The following is a 21746-nucleotide window of genomic DNA, read 5'->3' on the forward strand; positions in this document are numbered from 1 at the left end:
GTACAAATATTTTCCTTTTTTCTTTACAAACTGCATTGAACCAAGGCTGGTGTGGTTTTCGTTTCTTACTATTTACTTGTTTTAACTTATTCTTTTTCTTAATTACTCCATTTTTTTCCGCAGAACGCTTTAGAATGTCACATATATTAGTAGTTACATTATCAATGTCCTCTGCAGACACATTAATAACAGAGCTCAACATGTTTGTTAATTGAATATCAATATCACTAATATCTGTTTCCTCTAAAGAGGTTGTGAAAGCTAACTTACTCCCTTCATTCCAATTTGGTTTTGTGTATTCAACTTTATTTTCGATATGCTCTAAGTTCTCATTTGGATTTCTCATGTCATTCACGCAATCAATACTTTCATCGTTTCTATCAGACTCATCGCGCCTAAAGAAAGATAGGGCGAGCGGGCAATGAACGTCCGAGTACATTTCACAAAAATCCAAAACAGCAAAAGTTTCAACTTTAACAAATAAATTGCTTGACAGAATACAATAGTCAACAACACTTTTATCTTTACAAGTACATCTGCCAAGGTTAGCATCATCACCAGCTCTACCGTTAGCAATTATTAAACCAGTTGTCCTACAGAAGTCAATTAACTTAAATCCAAAGTTGTTTGTTCTATTATCTTGTGAAACACGCTCACCAATATCCGTGATATCAAAGCCATTATCTACAACACCTTCTACATACTTATCATCATCGGACAAAATTTCATTCAAATTCCCAGTGCGAGAGTTGAAATCCCCTAAAAAACAAACATAGTCGTTTTCCACACCAAAGTTTATGTATGCTTCCTCTAGTTCACTATAGACATCTTTATTTAGATAAGGCGAGCCTTCAGGAGGAATATATACAGCGCAAAAGAATATAAGACTCATTGATTGATTGAAAAGGGTGTGTCACGACCAAGCACTTTCTTTCCCAACTTAAAAAATAGGGCATTCTCACACAGTTCAATATCCAAAAATCTATACCACATCTTTACGTCTTCCGTTATCTTATGAGAAAGCTTTCTTTCTTCAAAAACAGTGATACTATCTGCGAAGCATTCACGTATAAGAACTAAGATACCTCCTGATTTTCTTCTAAATTTACCTCTATTTTTATAGAATGCTACATAACCTGGCACGTCAACCTTGTCTACGTCATCTAGCTTGCTTTCACTAAGACAAATTACATCATATTTCACAATGAATTCTACAAAATCAGGAAATTTCAATTTTGATATAACTCCACATACGTTCAGCGATAAACAGGAAAGAACATTATTTTTACTACTAAGTAAATCCACACTATCACCCAAGGCATCACTTCCAGACATATCACTACCATATGCGTCGAACGTATCTACCACGTCAACGCTACCCATACTAACATCATCATCACATCTATGCTCATTGTCAACATGCACATCAGACACATCCTCAGTACCAAGCAAAACATCACATCTAATTTCATTATCCACATGCACATCAGACACATCTTTAGTACCAAGCAAAACATCATCACATCTAATTTCATTATCCACATGCACATCAGGCACATCATCAACAACAAGCAAAACATCATCATCACATCTATTTTCATTATCCTTTCTCTCTCTACCTTCATCCTCACCGCACATAGTCTTCTCTCCACCTCCCTCTTCATCACCACCAACGCGCAAGGTCCTATCTCCACCTCCCTCTTCATCATCACCACCATCGCACAAAATATTATCGCCACCTCCCTCTTCATCACTACCGCCATCGCGCACAGTCCTATCTCCACCTCCCTCTTCATCATCACAACACAAAGTCCTCTCTCCACCTCCCTCTTCATCATCACCACTCAAAGCCCTCTCTCCACCTCCCTCTTCATCATCACCGCCATCGCGCACAGTCCTATCTCCACCTCCCTCTTCATCATCACAACACAAAGTCCTCTCTCCGCCTCCCTCTTCATCATCACCACTCTCCACCTCCCTCTTCATCATCACCGCCATCGCGCACAGTCCTATCTCCACCTCCCTCTTCATCATCACAACACAGAGTCCTCTCTCCACCTCCCTCTTCATCATCACCACTCAAAATCCTCTCTCCACCTCCCTCTTCATCATCACCACTCAAAATCCTCTCTCCACCTCCCTCTTCATCATCACCACTCAAAATCCTCTCTCCACCTCCCTCTTCATCATCACCACTCAAAATCCTTTCTCCACCTCCCTCTTTATCATCACCACGCACAGTCCTCTCCCCACCTCCCTCTTCATCATCACCACGCACAGTCCTGTCTCCACCTCCCTCTTCATCAACAGCGCGCTCAGTCCTACCTCCACCTCCCTCTTCATCATCACCATGCACAGTCCTACCTCCACCTCCCTCTTCATCATCACCACGCACAGTCCTGTCTCCACCTCCCTCTTCATCAACAGTGCGCTCAGTCCTTAGTCCGACTCTCACTTTCTCACCACCACCACTATTCGTTACACTGCCACCACCTCCTTCATCTCCACCATCACTCACGACAATGCCCCCTGGGCACCCCTAGCGGCGAGGGGAAGGACTCCCCCCACCCACAGGCAGTGGCTGCTCGATGAGGTGGGTTAAACCAAGGGCGGCATAATCCACCCCGGTCACACCCAACTTGAAGAGATCGTCGGGGGTTTCCACTGCGACTGGCCTTTGACGCTCACCCCCGGACTGGGACTTGAGGGAACAGTAGATCTTGCCTTCGAAGGTCCACGCCTGCTCCACCTTCTCCAGTCTCTTGACGTAGCCGAGGAGTCTTGCCCGTAGTGGCGTGACGTCATCGTTGATGAAGACTCTTTTGAAGTTATCTTTTGACTGCAGGCTCTTCTTCTTTGCCATCACTTCATTGCGTTTCCTCCTGGAGACAAATTTCACGAGGATTGGCCGAGGACCTTTATTCCCCTTGCCTACTCTGTGAACTGCAGCGATGTCGTCAGGCTTGACCTCCACACACGCTTCTTTGAACACGTGTGTCACCTTCCTCTCCACCTCCTCCGCACTCTCACTGTCCGACTGTGACACATCGAACACACGAACACTCTCCCTTCTAGAATACTGCTGAAGTTTATCATTTTCGTAAGTGAGATGACGTACTGCAGCAAACAAACGCTCTTCTCGCACCGATGGTGCCGTAGACACAGCTGCTGCCACTCTCTCCTCCACTTCCTTCACTACCCCTTTCATGACCTCTCCCACTGCCACCGAAATGGCAGTTGCCAGAGCTGGAATGAGTTTCAATATAGGGTCGTCACTTTGACCCTCGGCTGGCTTGAAAATCGAGAGTGCGTCAGTAACGCGAGAAATAATTTTCTCGTGCAACGAAGAAGCGTCAATAGACATGTTAGAAACTGCAGCTTGAGACTCTTGGTTATCTGAACAATCTTGATCACACAAATCAATCGCTTCACTCCTTGCCTTCTTAGGATCTTTCTTTCCAGAGAACGGTGAAAATAAAGCTCTTTTGGCTCTAGTGAACCCAGACACCATATCCATAGCCAGACTGCATAACCGTCCTTAGGCCTATCAGTCTTGTCAACAAGCACACCCCGTGTAACACAAGCAGCCTATCATACACACAGTGCAGCAGACCGCTGAACTGTAGCAAAACAACTCAGTGATTGAAGGCAGTTGAACCGGTATCCAAAATGTCAAACAACGACGAATAAATGCACACAGACAGTCAATAAGCTTTTGCTAGAATGTTCACACTACCTTTAGCACCACGTTTTCAAACTATCACGCACTGGAATTGTCAATTTTAGTCCACCTGCACAGACAAACACTAAGTAACAAGAACTTAACTTGGTTGAGTTTTTGGCCGCTTGCTGGTAAACCATGCATTCATTCAACAAGCGGCCGAAAACACAACCAAGCTAAGTCCTTGTTACTTATTGTTTGTCTGTGCACTTAAAAGAGCGTTGGGTCGACATATTTGTGATCGTAACGTATTGGTTTGTCGATAACAAACGTTTAAACAAATTACCTTTCTTGTTTTTTGATCATTAAAATATTAGATTTGTATTGAACTGAATTATAGGTATATATAATCTTATTCTAGCTCTAATGTCAAGTCAGTCAAACAGTTTATTTACCAAATGCAAAGCACAGGATTTTGTTATGGTGTATGCATAAAACTTCACACTCCTTCCACACGCATATATCATAATAAATATGTACAGATAAAGTGTTCAATTTCACTGGGCCTATTTACGTGTGTATACCAACCAGACAGTTCAAAACGGACTGGTTGTTCTTTTCGCACCAATTTGACAGGAGTAATCACAGGTTGCATGAATAAAGATAAATGAATTCCCTAAAATCATATCTAAAAATATAATCATCAATATAATAAATCCGAGTACATGCTGACACAGTTATTCAAAGGACACAACCCTTATATCTATTAAGATATTTCATTTAAGGATACTCGATCCATTTCAAAACTTTAGCTGACACATATCACAGATCTAACAGATCTAACGATCCACCATTGAGGCCGCAAGGACTGCCTCAAGAAAAAAACTGTTCCTGAAACGAGAAGTCCTGCTCTTCAGAGCGCGGAAGCGCTTGCCTGACGGGAGGGGCTCGAACTGATGGCTGGCTGGGTGAGATGAGTCTGCCACTATACCCCTAACTCTCTTTGATCAATCACTCACTCAGCACGCTTACGGCTGTCCTTAATAAAACGAACTATGGAGGGAACAAAACTCGGGTTTGGATGGGTTGTGAAAGAGTGAATACTATTTTATTGAGGCAAACTTTCCACACGTGCTCCTTGTACACGTGTTCTGGACACATCCCTCGCTTGTGACTGGCCTATAAAGTCACGTGGGAAAGTTTGCATCAGTATTCACTCTTTCAAAAACAATACAACCCCGATAAACCACCACCACAACAACAACACCATCCACAACAACACCACAGGCAAACGAACACCACTGCACTTATACGACACCAGCACCCCTTATACTCAACTCAACTCAACTCAAATTTATTAATCCATATGGAAATTATGTTGTAACAATACTCATTTCCAATCAAAAGAATAAGAATGCATACTAAAAAAATAAAAAAAAATAAAAAACCTCACTAACGCAAACAGTCATCCGTCAAGTCAAGTCTGCCAACACACAACTCACTCACACAACAACAACAGCAACAGCAATACAATTTAACAAAAACCATAATTCCAATAACAAAAAGACGTCCAAAATCTATGACTTTACACCAACTTACACAAACTCTGCTGGTGGTATCGCCGCCTCTCCTCTGGTAACAATCACTCAGAATATTTCTGCTTCTCGCCCGGTCGCTCTTTCTCCATCTTGCTTTCGACAATGTTTTGCCTGAGGCAAGGGAAGTCCCTCCAGATTCTTCTCGGAACGCGTCAGAGCTCATTGCAGACTGACTAAAACTTTAGTTACCAACCGCTTAGTTCGAACCTACGTTTAGTTGCTAATAGTAGTCTCCATTCATGCATTCCACTACAGGGCCCGCACGTCAAAAGCCTACATGGAAGTCTATTAGTCTCGGCGAGAGGGAGAATTTTTTTTGTTTTGTTTTTTTGTTTTGTTTGGGGGGGGGTACTTTACGTCAAGACATTGTGCTTGATTATGTAAGAAAATTGTAAAAGGGCAGATCTGATAGGGGTAGTCAGCAGAACTAATTCACAGGCAGGTTTTTGCCTTTAACTCCAATCAAAATTAATGGTTTAATGAGAATGTTATACTTGTTGATGATGTTACTCTTATAATTACAACATTCAGAATTAACAGAATTGTTGACGGTTTTGTACATAAATTGTATTTAATTTTGTTTAGCGTTGTTTCTAAAATAGATATGTCTATGCTTGGTATATTGAATGAGAGAGAGAGAGAGAGAGAGAGAGAGAGAGAGAGAGAGAGAGAGAGAGAGAGAGAGAGAGAGAGACAGAGAGAGAGACAGAGAGACAGAGAGACGGGAGAAGGAGCACACATACGCGTACAAACTCACTCGCACAAACACACACACTTACACACATACGCACACACACGCACGCACGCACACACACGCTCGCACTCGAGCTGCTTATTACAAACAATTGAGTTTTGTGTGTTGCATTCAAAGTTTTGAATTTAGTCCAAATGTATTCATGCAAGGCATTAGATCCTTGTGACACTTTAATTTATCTTAGTGTAGTCCAGGCTTTTAGGACACTGTTTCCTTGGAAGATATCGTACATTATTAGAGCACACATCTATTAGTTTACCCCGTGGAAGACGCAAATTATGCATGCTCAAATCTATGACTTTACAATTTGGAAGATATCGAAAGTACGCATGTAGTAATTTATGACATCACCTGAAATGATTGCTCATGTAGGGATTTAGTAATATAGACTTAGTCCCCTTTTGAAGACAAAGTAACTTATTTACCATAGTAAGATGATATCATAACGGCGCAATGTTGTGTTAATCTTATAAGCCAATGAAAACTATGCATGCACAAATGTGTAATGATTTGAATTTTATGAAACAAAACATTACCTGTTAATTTTTGTTATAAAGTGTCCTTTCAATTATTTTTTTTTTTTTTACTGCATTACAATCACTAAATTTGTCTGCGTCATGTGTAGCATGTTGTGTAATTGACTTAGTTTCAGACTAAGAAATTCAACTAGTTATTTCAGGTTGTATCCAGTTTGTGTGTGTGTATGTAAGTGTGCGTTACTGTTATTTTTTGTTTTGTTTATTTTTCTTTTGGGAATCATCTTTTTTTTCAATGAGATATTAGGGCTTACAAACGGAGATGCTTTATTTTACGATCTTATAATATCAATAACAGCTCATTATATATTATAATATGTATACATTATATATCTATGTTATACAAAATATAAAACAGTTCATCAGTTTATTAAATAAAATCCCCCCCCCCATTTTTTTTTTAAATTAAACAAATTGCCTATTTTATGAACACACACACACAAAATTCTTACATATTTAATTTTTCCTTAATAACTATTTCTTATCTATTCATTTTTTCCTTAGCAGCTATTTATAATGCCCTCATTAAAACATAATTCAAATTTTGTTCCATTACATTCTTCTTTTCCATTACATTTATATAATTTTAAAACAAATGGTCACACTTTTTTTTTATTAAAATAAACAAAATCAAAGTAGATTAAAAAACATTATTTATAACAATCTGAAATTACTTCGAAATAAATATCCATTTATTTATCTTATAACTTTCAATTTCAGCTTTAAAACAAAAACAAAAAAATAATAATGATAGTAATACCAAACATAATAATAGTATATAATCTTTTTTTTTTTAAATTATTTATTTTATTTTATGTTTATTTTTTTCATTTTCTTTTTCATTATCACCATTATTATTTATTTGTGCATATAGATTCAAAAGTCTCCCTTTGCTTGTCCAATCTCTGACTTCAACAGTTGTGTCATCATTTTCCCAGTTTTTTGTTGTTGATGTTTTTGTTTTTAGATTTTAATTCAAACATGTAGTAAATTTGGAGTATATCATACATTTCTATCCAGTAAATAACAGTCTCTAAATATTATTATTTCAAACACTCAATTTAAATTTACACTTGTTTTATACCAGGCCCCTGAGAGTTAAGTCCCTTTGAAAAATAAATAATATTTCAAAGACAAAGGGTGTCCCATATCTAAATGTACTTATACACATTTTTCCAATCAAGTTTAAATGGGTAAGATACTTAAACATATCATGTGTCAAACCATTCTTATCTCGCACACAAATCAGCACATCTGTTGCTTGTAAACTAATTGCTATGTTATATCGATCGTAAAACAATGTTTCAACATGCTTCCACAAATGGTGAATTTTACTGCAATAGAAAAGAAATGTTCAATATAATCAACTTGTTCAATACAATATGAACATTTATCATTATTTGCGAGTCCCATTTTTAAGAGAAGAATATTGGTTGTGTATATATTGTGTAATATCTTCCACTGTAATTATTTTAGTCTGGTTTCTGTTGTTGTCTCTTTTGCATTAAGCCAAACTTTTTCTTCAATATTAATACCAAGTTTGTTCAGCCAAAATCGAACACAGCAGGGTGGACTATATTTCATATATGTCATAAAATGTCAAAAATCTCTAGCTTTTAACATCACTTTATCATTAAAATACAATTTCGAAAATTCTTCAATAACAGCATATACATAATCCGTATTGTTCTGTAAATAACGAGACAACGCCGAGTGAACAACAATGTACTGTAAATAGAGTTCTGGTGAAGTACCAATTAAGTTGTGTATATTTTGAAATGACAAAATGAAATTGTTTTCTAAAAGGTCATTGACATGTGTTATTCCTTTTTTTTTTGCCCAGTTGTCAAAAAAAATTACATTATTTTGATATTTTATATCGACATTATTCCATATGCATGTCATCTTCAGAGATGAAGGAGAGTGCAGTGTATTATGTTCCAACCAGACTCGCAGTACTTTGCTCCAGAAGGAGGACTGAAGACTATCTAACCCTTTAAACTTTTTAGGACCAATAATTGAATTAAAACATGATAAATCTGTTCCAAAATTACGGAAATATAATCTATTATTGTTGTTTTATGTATGTATGTGCGAGTATGTGTGGGTGTATGTATGTGTATGCGTGTAAGTGTGAGTGCCACAAAGGGGGGGGAGAGAGAGAGGGAGAGAGAGAGAGAGAGAGAGAGAGAGAGAGAGAGAGAGAGAGAGAGAGAGAGAGAGAGAGAGAGAGAGAGAGAGAGAGAGAGAGAGAGAGAGAGAGAGAGAGTAGCCAAGTGGCGTACCCCGTCTCTTTGTGCGTGTTTATCTCCTGCCCGACCCAGTTGCCTCCCCTGTCTATTGCTATTCCCTGTGTGTGTGTGTGTGTTAGTCACATTGGGTTTACCTTTAAATATTGCCCTTTGTGCTAAGACCAGAATTAATAATTTCTAGTTCTGGTCTATATTAGAGTTCTGTTATTGTTTCTAATTTATAACTTATAGCATTGTTTCTAGTGACTACCAGATTTAGCTAAACTGTTTTGGAACATTTCTGATTTAGATAAGCAACCTGAGTGGTTATTTTTTGTTACATGTTGCTCTAAATAAAGGATAAGTTAAAGCAACCTCTGTCTTCGGTGTCTTAATTGTATGCTCCTCTGCCTGTGCTATATATCCTTTCCTTCCACCCGACCTCCCCACAAGAGAGAAAGACAGACACTCTCAAAGATATACAAAAACACAACTCCATTTTTACCATTTCCACAACTGGCAAGTACTTGTATTTGATCACTTAAAAATGACACTGGTTTCATACAGAATAATAGGGTAATTTCAGGGGTTAACTTAACGATATAATGTTTGGAAAATAGTTTACGATTTACTGGCATTGTACCAAAACTTACACGTGGAAGACAAAACAATAGCCTTTAAAGAACCACAAATGTTAAGACTTCCAAAGATTGCATTTGGAAAAAAAACACAACATGCAAAGTACATGTATAAAGTTTATTTATGTTTACATTTTTTATTATGTATTGTTTATTAACGCGTTTACTTGCTTCCACATTTTGCAAACTGTTTACAGATAAGTTTTCAAGATTTTGAACAATTGTATCCGGACTAGTTTCCAGTCTTTGAACGTTGTTTCCCGATTAGTTTGAAGATTTGAAATAAAAGGGTAACTTTCAAAGATCTTTAGATTTGTCTCATATTTCTTTGCGTGTTGCGAAATAAACGAAAAATAACTAAAGTACTTCAAAAACCAACAGGGCGTTGACCCTTCACCCTACCGGCCACCTGGCCCCCATTTTGTGTGTGATTTCGTATCAATGATCCCAAGTTTCATTTCTGTACAAACCCACGACAAACTGCTCGGAAAAGAGGTTTGTATTGTACACAAGCAACAATAAAAACAAATCTGAAAAATCACAGAACATGATTGCTAATAACAATTTCTGTTAAATAACGTTATTATTCTCTAATGAAACAAATGTGCAGAAAATGTGTACCATGGTTACATGTCACAGGTAGAAATGTAACGATGATACACACGTTCTGCACATTTGTTTCATAAGAGAATAACAACGTTACTTAATTTCTTTATATATATATATATATATATATGAGCCTTTGCCAAAAGGTGCCATTTCGGACCCATGTATTTTTGGAAAGCAAGTGTAATTAACTGGATTACCCCAACATGTTTACATGTATTGTGCTTTGAAAAAGGGAGTTTGATGAATGCTTTTTTTAATGTTTTGAAGCCTGTTGTTGTTGTGAATGTTAAATAAAAAATAAAATGTTTCAAACATACACCAGAAACGGCCCCGAAAAATTTTGGACATTTTGGTGTCCTCGGGAAATTTTCGATTTTTCATGGTCTGCATCACTTTATCGGTTTTAATCAGCGTATTTCATACAGTCTAAGCATGCAACTCTTAGTAGAATGTGCAACAATCGTAATTAGAACCAGAATTTACCGAAAACCTCGCCCAGTAAATACCCGGTTATTTTCGAAGGCCTCATGTCCGCAGACCAACTTGTTTACAGATTCGATTTTCGCCGGTCTTGGTGCTTTGAATGGCCGCCATTTTGGATGAAAACGATAGTTTCGTGTTCGAGGAAATAAAAGCAGTGTGTTGCATTTGAGTCGGAATTTGCGAAGTTATTGTATCTAGCAGCTAAAAAGAATCGATGGAGTTTAATGTCCGAAAGTAACGTTTGACACATTTTGTTATTTTTGCAATTTTCACAAAGAAGTTTCGCGAGTATTTTATACAAAAGCGTGGAAACCACTAGCTTTGCTTCTTTGGCGTTTCCGGTCACCGATTCGATTGAAATCATGGAGACGACGAGCCGTAAAGTTGAGAAAATATTGTACTGTCTGTTCAGGGTAAGGTGTAGATCTATACGTAACGTTTGACACTTTGTAGATCTAATGTTTGACACTTGCCCATAATTCTTCTCCCGACGAATTGAATTAGCTTATATTATCCCATGACCTGCCTCTTTATCTCTGTTAGCTGAGGAGGTGATTATTCTGAATATTCCATCACAACCATATGGATATCCTATGGATATCCCATCACAACCGAGTTTCGATCTCAACTGTCATTGGTCATTGTCTTTGATTTCAGAGTACAATTGAATAATTTATGGAGGTCATCTGCATATTCAGAGTTTACAGATGGACTACTTTTTACAATTAGTCAAGTTTTGACTAAATATTTTAACGTATAGGGGGGAATCGAGACGAGGGTCGTGGTGTGTGCGTGTGTGTGTGTGTGTGTGTGTGTGTGTGTGTGTAGAGCGATTCAGACTAAACTACTGGACCGATCTTTATGAAATTTGACTTGATAGTTCCTGGGTATGATATCCCCAGACTTTTTTTCTTCATTTTTTCTTATAAATGTCTTTGATGACGTCATATCCGGCTTTTCGTGAAAGTTGAGGCGGCACTGTCACGCTCTCATTTTTCAACCAAATCGGTTGAAATTTTGGTCAAGTAATATTCGACGAAGCCCGGACTTCGGTATTGCATTTCAGCGTGGTGGCTTAAAAATTAATTTATGACTTTGGTCATTAAAACTCTGAAAATTGTAAAAAAAAAAAAAGTTTTTATAAAACGATACACATTTACGTTCATCTTATTCTCCATTATTTTCTGATTCCAAAAACATATAAATATGTTATATTTGGATTAAAAACAAGCTCTGAAAATTAAATATATAAAAATTATTATCAAAATTAAATTTTCGAAATCAATTTAAAAACACTTTCATCTTATTCCTTGTCGGTTCCTGAAGAGAGAGAGAGAGAGATAGAGAGAGAGAGAGAGAGAGAGAGAGAGAGAGAGAGAGAGAGAGAGAGAGAGAGAGAGAGAGAAAGAAAGAAAGAAAGAAAGAGAGAGAGAGAGAGAGTGAGAGAGAGAAAGAGAGAGAGAGAGAGAGAATGAGAGAGAGAGAGAGAGTTTGTTTGTTTGTTTGTTTGCTTAACGCCCAGCCGACCACGAAGGGCGGCCACACACACACACACACACACACACACACACACACACACACACACACACACACACACACACACACACACACACACACACACACACACACACAAAACCCGACCGACTGAATATGTAAGTGATCCACGTGTGAAAACCAAAACATAACAGCGCGATGACAGCCAACATTTCTATCCCCGACTGACAAACAGTAACACTGCATGCAAACTGACTTGGGTCAACGATCAAACCAGCACGGCCCGAACTGAATTTGTTGCGCTGCCATTATCGTGCGCAATTCTGGTAAAAATATAAACCCGGTATGCCGAATTGAGTATAACGAAAGTCGATGTCATATACATGATACACAAGGATATTTTAAAATGACTTTGAAAATGTAAAAGCAGATAGCAGACCTTTTTATAAGCAATTTGAATGACTGAATGTCTACATACAAGTCGAATGACGCCGTCCATTATGCTGACAAATGGGAACTAGCTATGCGCATGAATTCATTGACATGAATTTCGACTGCGGAGGCTTTTGGCAAGCTGAAAACAGGCACGGGCAGGTTTTAGTGGAAAAAGTAAGTGTTTTTAATGAAAACGTCGGAGTAATGGGATAAATAGCTTACACACTCCGAGTTCTGATTATCTTGCATATTGTGTAACCTATATACAACTGCTTGCTACTTTTGGAGGCAAATTTGATTGAAGAAAAATTCGATCCTCTGTTTTTGTTAATATCCGTGTTACGATTCAGGAGGATACGTTCATATCCGTGCAACGATTTAGGAGGAGACATATATGTCCTTGTAAATATTGTAGCCAAAGCTGAAAAAATGCTTTTGGGTTAGCAGGGGGAAGGAATATTTTCATGAGATTGTTTTAACACCACCCCCCCCCCCCTCCCCAACATAAAAAAAAATCAAAGTTTTTTTTTTTTAAATTTGGATTTTGCTAGGATTTTACGTACAACTAATTAAAAAAATTCGATTTGATTGAGAACCTTGTTCCAGATGTACATAGACATTAGGTTAAAACTGTATTCTAAATGTCTGTTTGAATATTGTAGTTATTTTTGACATTTTCATTGATTTCATGTCCACTGACTCCATGTAACACGTGACAGGTAGAACGCAGATTTGACCTGTTTTGAACATGATGTTACTTTTTTTGTGGTGCTTTGATGTTCCATAATTACCTAATCTTCAAAATATGAATGTATCCTAAAGGTCTATTTAATATCACAGTTGTCATTTATAACATTTTGAATAATTTCATGTCCACTCACACAGTGTAACATGTGACACGTAGAATGCTGTTATGACTTGCTTTTAACATGTTTTGCTATTGTTTCTGTTTTCATATTCCATAAATAACCTAATCTTTAGATTGTAAATGAAAAGTTAGTGTATGTATAACATTCTGGTTGTTATTTCAAATATTATGAATATTTTCATGTCCATCAATATTTTTGTAACACGTGACACCTACAACAACATGTTTAACTAGTTTGAGCAAACTGTAACAACTTTTAGGGATATTTTTAACATGTGTCAGTGTTTCTGTTGAAGTGTTATATTTTATTTTAGGGTTTATACTTCTTGTGGTTACTTAGCAGAAAGTATCAGTTTTGACTTTTATGATGTTTGAGCGTTTTGCGACATTACGTGACACTGCATTCAAGATTTGGCTCCAAATGTACTTTTAAAGACTGATAATGCTTCTGCAGGGTCTGTTTACTAGAAATAAATCATTACCAGTTGTATGAAATGATATTAATGGCTTCTGTGGTCAGTTTTGTTGCACATGTGGCTTTTCTCAAAATTGGCGTTTTATGGCATATTATCAAACCGTACACATTTCCCAAATGCACAAACCATTCTTTTATTACACAAATGTGTTCATCAAAGACTAATGTATCACTTAAAACACCAAAAAAAATCAACTGAAAAGGTTTAGTTTGTCACAAATGTCCAAGCACCCCCCCAGCACCTTTTGGCAAAGCCTCATATATATATATATATATCCAAAAAAAGAAAACTCCTGACTGTAAGTAAATGAAGGGTGAAAGTTGGTGAGAATTGATTCAAGCCAATGGACCCCTTGCATTAGAGAAGATGAACAGAGTTTTTTCCCAGTTGATTTGATCAAAAGCATTTTCTTTGACAAATATAAAAGCTATATAAATTGCTTGTTTTTTTATAGGGCAGAACACAGTGCAAGGTGAAGATGCAAATAATGTACACTGTATTGGAATTGCCCATGCAATCAACAAAACGAATATAATCACGGTATTAGCAATCATAGTAATATCATTATACATTACACAAAATCCCAACGGTAAAAAGTGTATATGTCATGTTTAATTGACATGCGAAGCACCCACATTTGTATATATTTACATGAACGACAGGTATTTTACTTTTAAACAACAAAAAAATGCACTCTCAAGACACCCGGTTTTACGTGAACACATTTGATTCTGAACTCTTTTATTTATTTATTTATTTGTTGCTTAACGTCCAGCCGACTACGCAGAGCCATATCAGGACGAGGAAGGGGGGGATGAAGGGGGCCACTTGTCAAGCGATTCCTGTTTACAAATGCACTAACCCATTACTTGTGTCCCAGCAGGCTTTAGTAAAACTAAATTAATACCTACTGGAAGATTACCAGTTTCCAGTATGTTAAAATAGGCTTAAACTATCTACTGCTGGACTTACATCAGAACACTAACAGATTAAACTATAAAATCTGGCATTTATTTTACTTTCAAACAGCAAAAATAAAAGCGCTGTTTTTGACACCAGGTTTCCATCAAAACAAAAATATATTAATATATATATATGTGTATATATGTACATGTATATATATACATATGTGACCCTCCACCACGAAATGAGTCGCATGTCACCTCGCCCGGTTCTGCGCTTGGCTTAATATAAGTCCGGGGAGTGGCTGGTAACAGTGTGAGGGTCACCTTAGTCACAAGCTTATAACTCAAACCGTTTTCGCTCTTTTCTAAAACGGTTTTCACCATTGGATGGAGCATACAAAACTCTTTTAGAAAATGTAAAAATATGAAAATCATACAAAGGTGACATGCGACTCATTCCGTGGTGGAGGGTCACATATAGAATTATATGAAAGACAATTTACTTGAAAACAATATAGAATACGCAACAGGAATAATTGTCTCTGTGTTTGTTAAACAATATTTTGTCAGCTGTTAAAAGCTGATTTCTTCAATTGACCAAATTACTTGATTCTGCTTCAGTCTTTTAATTAAACTAAAAAACCTTTCTTTGGGGGGTGACCTATCATTTTCGTGAACACAAAATCACAAACAAATCTATTTCTTTTTTTGGTTACCTATGCTGTCGATCACTTTGCATACACATTTGTTTGAAAACAGCAATGAATATATTGATAATAAATGCATTATCTGAACATCATATGAAATACTGGGATATTTTTTTCCCCAAGAAAAAACCCTGGAAGATTGTTGAAAAAATGAAAATGTTATTGTCTTTATTTCTGATATTAAAATTTCCAATACCTCATTTTTCTGAATATTTTACTATACAATACATCCAATGTAATCCATGCACCAAAATACATGACCAATCTTACGGGAAGCACCGTTTCCCACAACAAACATTCAAAGACTTTAAAGACACAGATTGTTTTTAAATCATCTGAATTTCTTCACACACACACACACACACACACACACACACACACAAACACACACACACACACACACACACACACACACACACACACACACACAGAAAAATTGGAAGTGCAAAACTTAGACACACACAAAAAAGAAAAAAAAACAAAGAAAAAAAACAACAACAAAAGATATCAACAAAACCTGAGTACAAAACATGAAACAATATAAAGAGACCTCCATTGAATATATTAATTCATTTAAACATGAAAAACCAACAACCGAACAGTATGAACACCAACACAATCGAAATGAGAACTATCAAAGGTCACCAACTGGAATTTCGTAAATGCCTTTGGTATGAACAATTACATTAATGAGACCCTGTAGAGACCAAACAGCTCAAAATGTACAAACCAGTCAATTTTTACCCGCGGAAGCTTTTTAGTGTGTAACTTAGAGTAGTGTTTTGGAGATTTAAACCACGTCTTTCAGAATGCCGGCACAATCACGTCTCATCAAATTGTATCATGCAGATATGAGGAAAAGACACCAAAACCTGTGTTCATAGTAGCTATTTTAAAAATGAAAGAGTTGAACACTAGGGTTTTGTCAGTACTTTTATTTTGTGTAATGATACGCTTGGTCGAAATGCGGGCGAAATGTTACGCAAGCTGCCATTTTCACAGAAGAAAAACCTTGTATATCTTCAGTGTAAACAAAGAGTAGATCTTTTTCGCCAATCGAGATCCTTCAATCTCCTCATCACAGATCGACTTGGGGTCGTTTTATCGTGAACTGAAAAACATCAACACAATAAACATTTATTAATGTTATTAGTAGATTCCATTCCTTATGTGTAATGCTATGATATCGCTTCTGTGTTATTATTCGGATTTATACATGTTTGTTTAATTAATATATGATATTACCGCTTATGCGCCATGACAGCGATGCACACGAGCACTTTCAACAGGGCGGGGATGTAGCTCAGTCAGGGCGGGGATGTAGCTCAGTCAGGGCGGGGATGTAGCTCAGTCAGGGCGGGGATGTAGCTCAGTCAGGGCGGGGATGTAGCTCAGTCAGAGCGGGGATGTAGCTCAGTCAGGGCGGGGATGTAGCTCAGTCAGGGCGGGGATGTAGCTCAGTCAGGGCGGGGATGTAGCTCAGTCAGGGCGGGGATGTAGCTCAGTCAGGGCGGGGATGTAGCTCAGTCAGGGCGGGGATGTAGCTCAGTCAGGGCGGGGATGTAGCTCAGTCAGGGCGGGGATGTAGCTCAGTCGGTTGCGCGCTGGATTTGTATCCAGTTGGCCGCTGTCAGCGTGAGTTCGTCCCCACGTTCGGCGAGATATTTATTTCTCAGAGTCAACTTTGTGTGCAGACTCTTCTCGGTGTACGAACATCCCCGTGTTTACACGCAAGCACAAGACCAAGTGCGCACCAAAAAGATCTGTAATCCATGTCAGAGTTCGGTGGGTTACAGAAACACGAAAATACCCAGCATGCTTCCTCCGAAAACGGCGTATGGCTGCCTAAATGGCGGGGTAAAAAACGGTCATGCACGTAAAATTCCACTCGTGCAAAAAAACACGAGTGTACGTGGGAGTTTCAGCCCACGAACGCAGAAGAAGAAAACGCACTTTCAACTTGACTTGACGACATAAACATTGTGTTTTTATCCAGACGGACGGAATGGTTAAGTGGATGAGACGCAGGCCTCCCAAGCAGGCTATGGTTTCGAATCCCGGCGGGTGGGTTTAGGGTGGACATTTTTCCCGTCTCCTAGGTCAACTAATGTGCAGACCTGCTAATGCCTTACCCCCTTCGGGTGTACACGCAAGCACAAGATCAAGTGCGCACGGAAAAGATCCTGTAAGCCATATCAGAGTTCGGTGGGTTATAGAAACACGAAAATACCAATCATGCATCCATCGAAAGCGGCGTATGGCTTAAAAACGATCACATACGTAGAGTTTCAGCTCATGAACGAAGAAAAAGAAGTATATATATATCCTTAATTTTGTCCGATTGTTTTAAATATTGATTATCACGGTTTGAAAAAATTCTAACTAGATGTAACTTGAAAATATCATGCTGCAGCTGCTTAGGTCATCTTGCCTAAAGCGATGACAGAACTCAAACATAGGATTCGCACATGTACCAGTGAACAGAAAGTACTCACAGTGAGCAAGGCTGGGGCTAATACCTTCATTTTATTACTGATTTTGAATCACAAAAGCCTGCGTTTACTCACACGAAAAAAACATAAAACAAGTAGCGTAAGGCGAAATTACTACATTTAGTCAAGCTGTGGAACTCACAGAATGAAACTGAACGCACTGCATTTTTTCACAATGACCGTAGTCCGCCGCTTGTGCAAAACGGAGTGAAACTGACGAGCCTGTTTAGCGTGCTGCATAGCACGCTTTTCTGTGCCTCTCTTCATTATATTTAGTCAAGTTTTGACTAAATATTTTAACATCGAGGGGGAATCGAAACGAGGGTTGTGGTGTATGTGCGTGTGTGCGTGTGTGTGTGCGTGTGTGTGTGTGTGTGTGTGTCTCTGTGTGTGTGTAGAGCGATTCAGACTAAACTACTGGACCGATCTTTATGAAATTTGACATGAGAGTTCCTGGGTATGAAATCCCCGAACGTTTTTTTCATTTTTTTGATAAATGTCTTTGATGACGTCATATCCGGCTTTTCGTGAAAGTTGAGGCGGCACTGTCATGCCCTCATTTTTCAACCAAATTGGTTGAAATTTTGGTCAAGTAATCTTCGACGAAGCCCGGACTTCGGTATTGCATTTCAGCTTGGTGGCTTAAAAATTAATTAATGACTTTGGTCATTAAATATCTGAAAATTGTAAAAAAAAAATAAAAATTTATAAAACGATCCAAATTTACGTTCATCTTATTCTCCATCATTTGCTGATTCCAAAAACATATAAATATGTTATATTCGGATTAAAAACAAGCTCTGAAAATTAAATATATAAAAATTATTATCAAAATTAAATTGTCCAAATCAATTTAAAAACACTTTCATCTTATTCCTTGTCGGTTCCTGATTCCAAAAACATATAGATATGATATGTTTGGATTAAAAACACGCTCAGAAAGTTAAAACAAAGAGAGGTACAGAAAAGCGTGCTATCCTTCTTAGCGCAACTACTACCCCGCTCTTCTTGTCAATTTCCCTGCCTTTGCCATGAGCGGTGGCCTGACGATGCTACGAGTAAAATGGCATTGCGTTCAGTTTCATTCTGTGAGTTCGACAGCTACTTGACTAAATATTGTATTTTCGCCTTACGCGACTTGTTTTAACTTTCTGAGCGTGTTTTTAATCCAAACATATCATATCTATATGTTTTTGGAATCAGGAACCGACAAGGAATAAGATGAAATTGTTTTTAAATCGATTTCAGAAATTTAATTTTAATCATAATTTTCATATTTTTAATTTTCAGAGCTTGTTTTTAATCCGAATATAACATATTTATATGTTTTTGGAATCAGCAAATAATGACAAATAAGATGATAATGTTTTTTGATCGTTTTATAAAAAAATAATTTTAATTACAATTTTCAGATTTTTAATGACCAGAATTATCGATAAATTTTTAAGCCTTTGAGCTGAAATGCAATACCAAAGTCCGGCCTTTGTCGAAGATTGCTTGGCAAAAATTTCAATCAATTTTATTAAAAAATGAGGGTGTGACAGTGCCGCCTCAACTTTTACAAAACGCCGGATATGACGTCATCAAATACATTTATCGAAAAAATGAAGAAAACGTCTGGGGATATCATTCCCAGGAACTCTCATGTAACATTTCATAAAGATCGGTTCAGTAGTTTACTCTAAATCGCTCTACGCCACACACACACACACAGACACACAGACACACAGACACACACACACACGTACCTAAAGTGTGGATGGTTACCTAAGAGGCGGCACTGGGTGTAGTGCCTTTCTAGTGCACTTGCACTACAACAGCACTGGGTGCAGTACTCGCTCCGGCATCGAAGAATTTTGCACTAAAAAATGCACAAAATTTGACCTATTTCGTCGCCTATAGAGGACGGAAAGAATGTCATTTTGAAGATTGTTATGACATTCTTTCCGTCAAAAAAGTCAATTTAACGGTGTTAAATGAAGCGAGCATCCACACAATTAGGTTGCCATCCAGAGTTTAGGTTGCCATCCACGTGTGGATAGTTGCCTTATGGTGATTTAGGCAACCAAACCTGTGGAAACATGGGTACACACACACACACACACACACACAGACACACACACGCACACACGCACATACACCACGACCCTCGTTTCGATTCCCCCTCGATGTTAAAATATTTAGTCAAAACTTGACTAAATATAAAAAGGCTTTTTACGCAAACATTGTTCTAAAAATTCAAACCAATCATATACATGTTAAATCGCAGAAAAGTTGATTTCAAATATAACTTATTGTGAAGGCGATAATAGAAAGGTTTACTTTTTCTTCCTGACATTTTTAAGGCTGTTTAAAAAGTCACTGTTTATGTTTTCAAAATGCTTTGACACTTTGTTAATCAATGAATACCTCTCTGTCCCCGGCAAGACCTCGGTAGAATTGGCTGAATCTGTCATCCTCATCTGAAAAAAAAATAAGTGAAACATGCTAAAATTTCTTTTGTAATAAAACAAACAATTTTTAAAACAAGAACATTGCTAACACACACACACACACACACACACACACACACACACACACACACACACACACACACACACACACACACACACACACACACACACAAACACCGGCCGTTAAATCGATTGCTTATGCCAGTCAATCAAATGATTTACATGCAAAAAATAAATAATTTAAAAAAAAGATACAAATTAAAAAACAAACACAAACAAAAAGTTCAAAAGACAATTGGTAATAATTCTTACTGCGGTGAAGGTCAGGCATGGAAGATATGCTCTCGTTGTAGTTCCACGCTGCCTTTTTGCCAAACATGGAGGCTCCAGGCAGGCCGAACAAGTTCGCCATGGTTGGATAACTACCACTTTCACTGGAGAGAAAAAAATGAAAATAAACATCGAGATATGGTTGGCGTCAGTATGGTATGTTTAGGTGCGTACATGTGTGTGTGTGAGTGTATGTGTGTTTGTGCGCATGTGCATGTGAGCGTACGTATGCGTGTGAGCGCACGAGCACATGTGTGTACACGGTATAATGTAGAGGGAAAGAAAGAGAGAGAAGAAATAAAAGATAAGTGTAACTATAGTTCAAATGACATATTTACCATAATTAACATGTCAAGCAACCAATAAGACATTTTAAGATGCATTGTGATTCTTTAGCAATGCTTGAAAATTATATGTAACAGAAATATGTGTTTGTATATAAAAAAAAATAATAATAATAATAATCATGTTTTTCAATATAATCAGAGAGTACTGTTATATTTTGCCAGCTGCTTGATAATATTTCTTATACGTTTTGTAAAAGAAACAGCATGTAAAATTCCTTGAGAGAGAGAGAGAGAGAGAGGGAGAGAGGGAGAGAGAGAGAGAGAGAGAGAGAGAGAGTGTGTGTGTGTGTGTGTGTGTGTGTGTGTGTGTGTGTGTGTGTGAGTGAGTGTGTATGTGTGTGTGTGTGCGTGCGTGCGTGCGTGCGTGCGTGCGTGAGTGCGTGCGTGCGTTCGCGCGCGCGTGCGTGCGTGCGTACGTACTTGTGTGTACATGTGATTCGGTGAGCATTCTGTTTTGTTGTATTTAAATGTATTATGTGTTGGATGAACTCGAGCCAAGCAACATTCCTGTTTACTGCACATCGTGTGTCTTATGTCATTTGTGATCTACCTGACGTAGTCGTCCAAGATGACATTTTTTGCTCGTCTTCGTTTGTATCGGACGAGACAGAAGATGTTGACTGCAATGATCGCAGCCAATGGAATCCCGAGGCACACTCCGAGAATGATCTTCCACTCGTCTGAACCGGAATCTGTGTACATGTAAAACGTGAAATACTTCAGAATACA

The 21746-nt window shown here is 37.9% G+C and overlaps 1 protein-coding gene across 1 annotated transcript; it reads right to left on the reverse strand.

Moving 5' to 3' along the window:
- Positions 1–14043: 14043 nt before the first annotated feature.
- On the reverse strand, positions 14044–21746 carry LOC138947560 (uncharacterized). Its single transcript, XM_070319050.1, has 4 exons — positions 21568–21746; positions 20653–20774; positions 20297–20349; positions 14044–16506 (listed from the first exon to the last, which is right to left on the reverse strand). Exons 1-4 carry the CDS (start codon positions 21717–21719, stop codon positions 16474–16476), a joined length of 360 nt encoding a protein of 119 aa, XP_070175151.1. The 5' UTR covers positions 21720–21746; the 3' UTR covers positions 14044–16473.

The sequence above is a fragment of the Littorina saxatilis genome, linkage group LG14 (assembly GCF_037325665.1).
Source record: "Littorina saxatilis isolate snail1 linkage group LG14, US_GU_Lsax_2.0, whole genome shotgun sequence".
NCBI lineage: Eukaryota > Metazoa > Mollusca > Gastropoda > Littorinimorpha > Littorinidae > Littorina > Littorina saxatilis.

Excerpts from the sequence above, each read along its gene's own strand:
- LOC138947560 (XM_070319050.1), bottom strand. The coding sequence starts at position 21,719 with ATGTACACAGATTCCGGTTCAGACGAGTGGAAGATCATTCTCGGAGTG. Across the intron at positions 20,350-20,652 it reads CATGCCTGACCTTCACCGCA|ATGAGGATGACAGATTCAGC; the intron begins GTAAGAATTATT and ends TTTTTTTTTCAG. Across the intron at positions 16,507-20,296 it reads GTCTTGCCGGGGACAGAGAG|TTCACGATAAAACGACCCCA; the intron begins GTATTCATTGAT and ends GATGTTTTTCAG.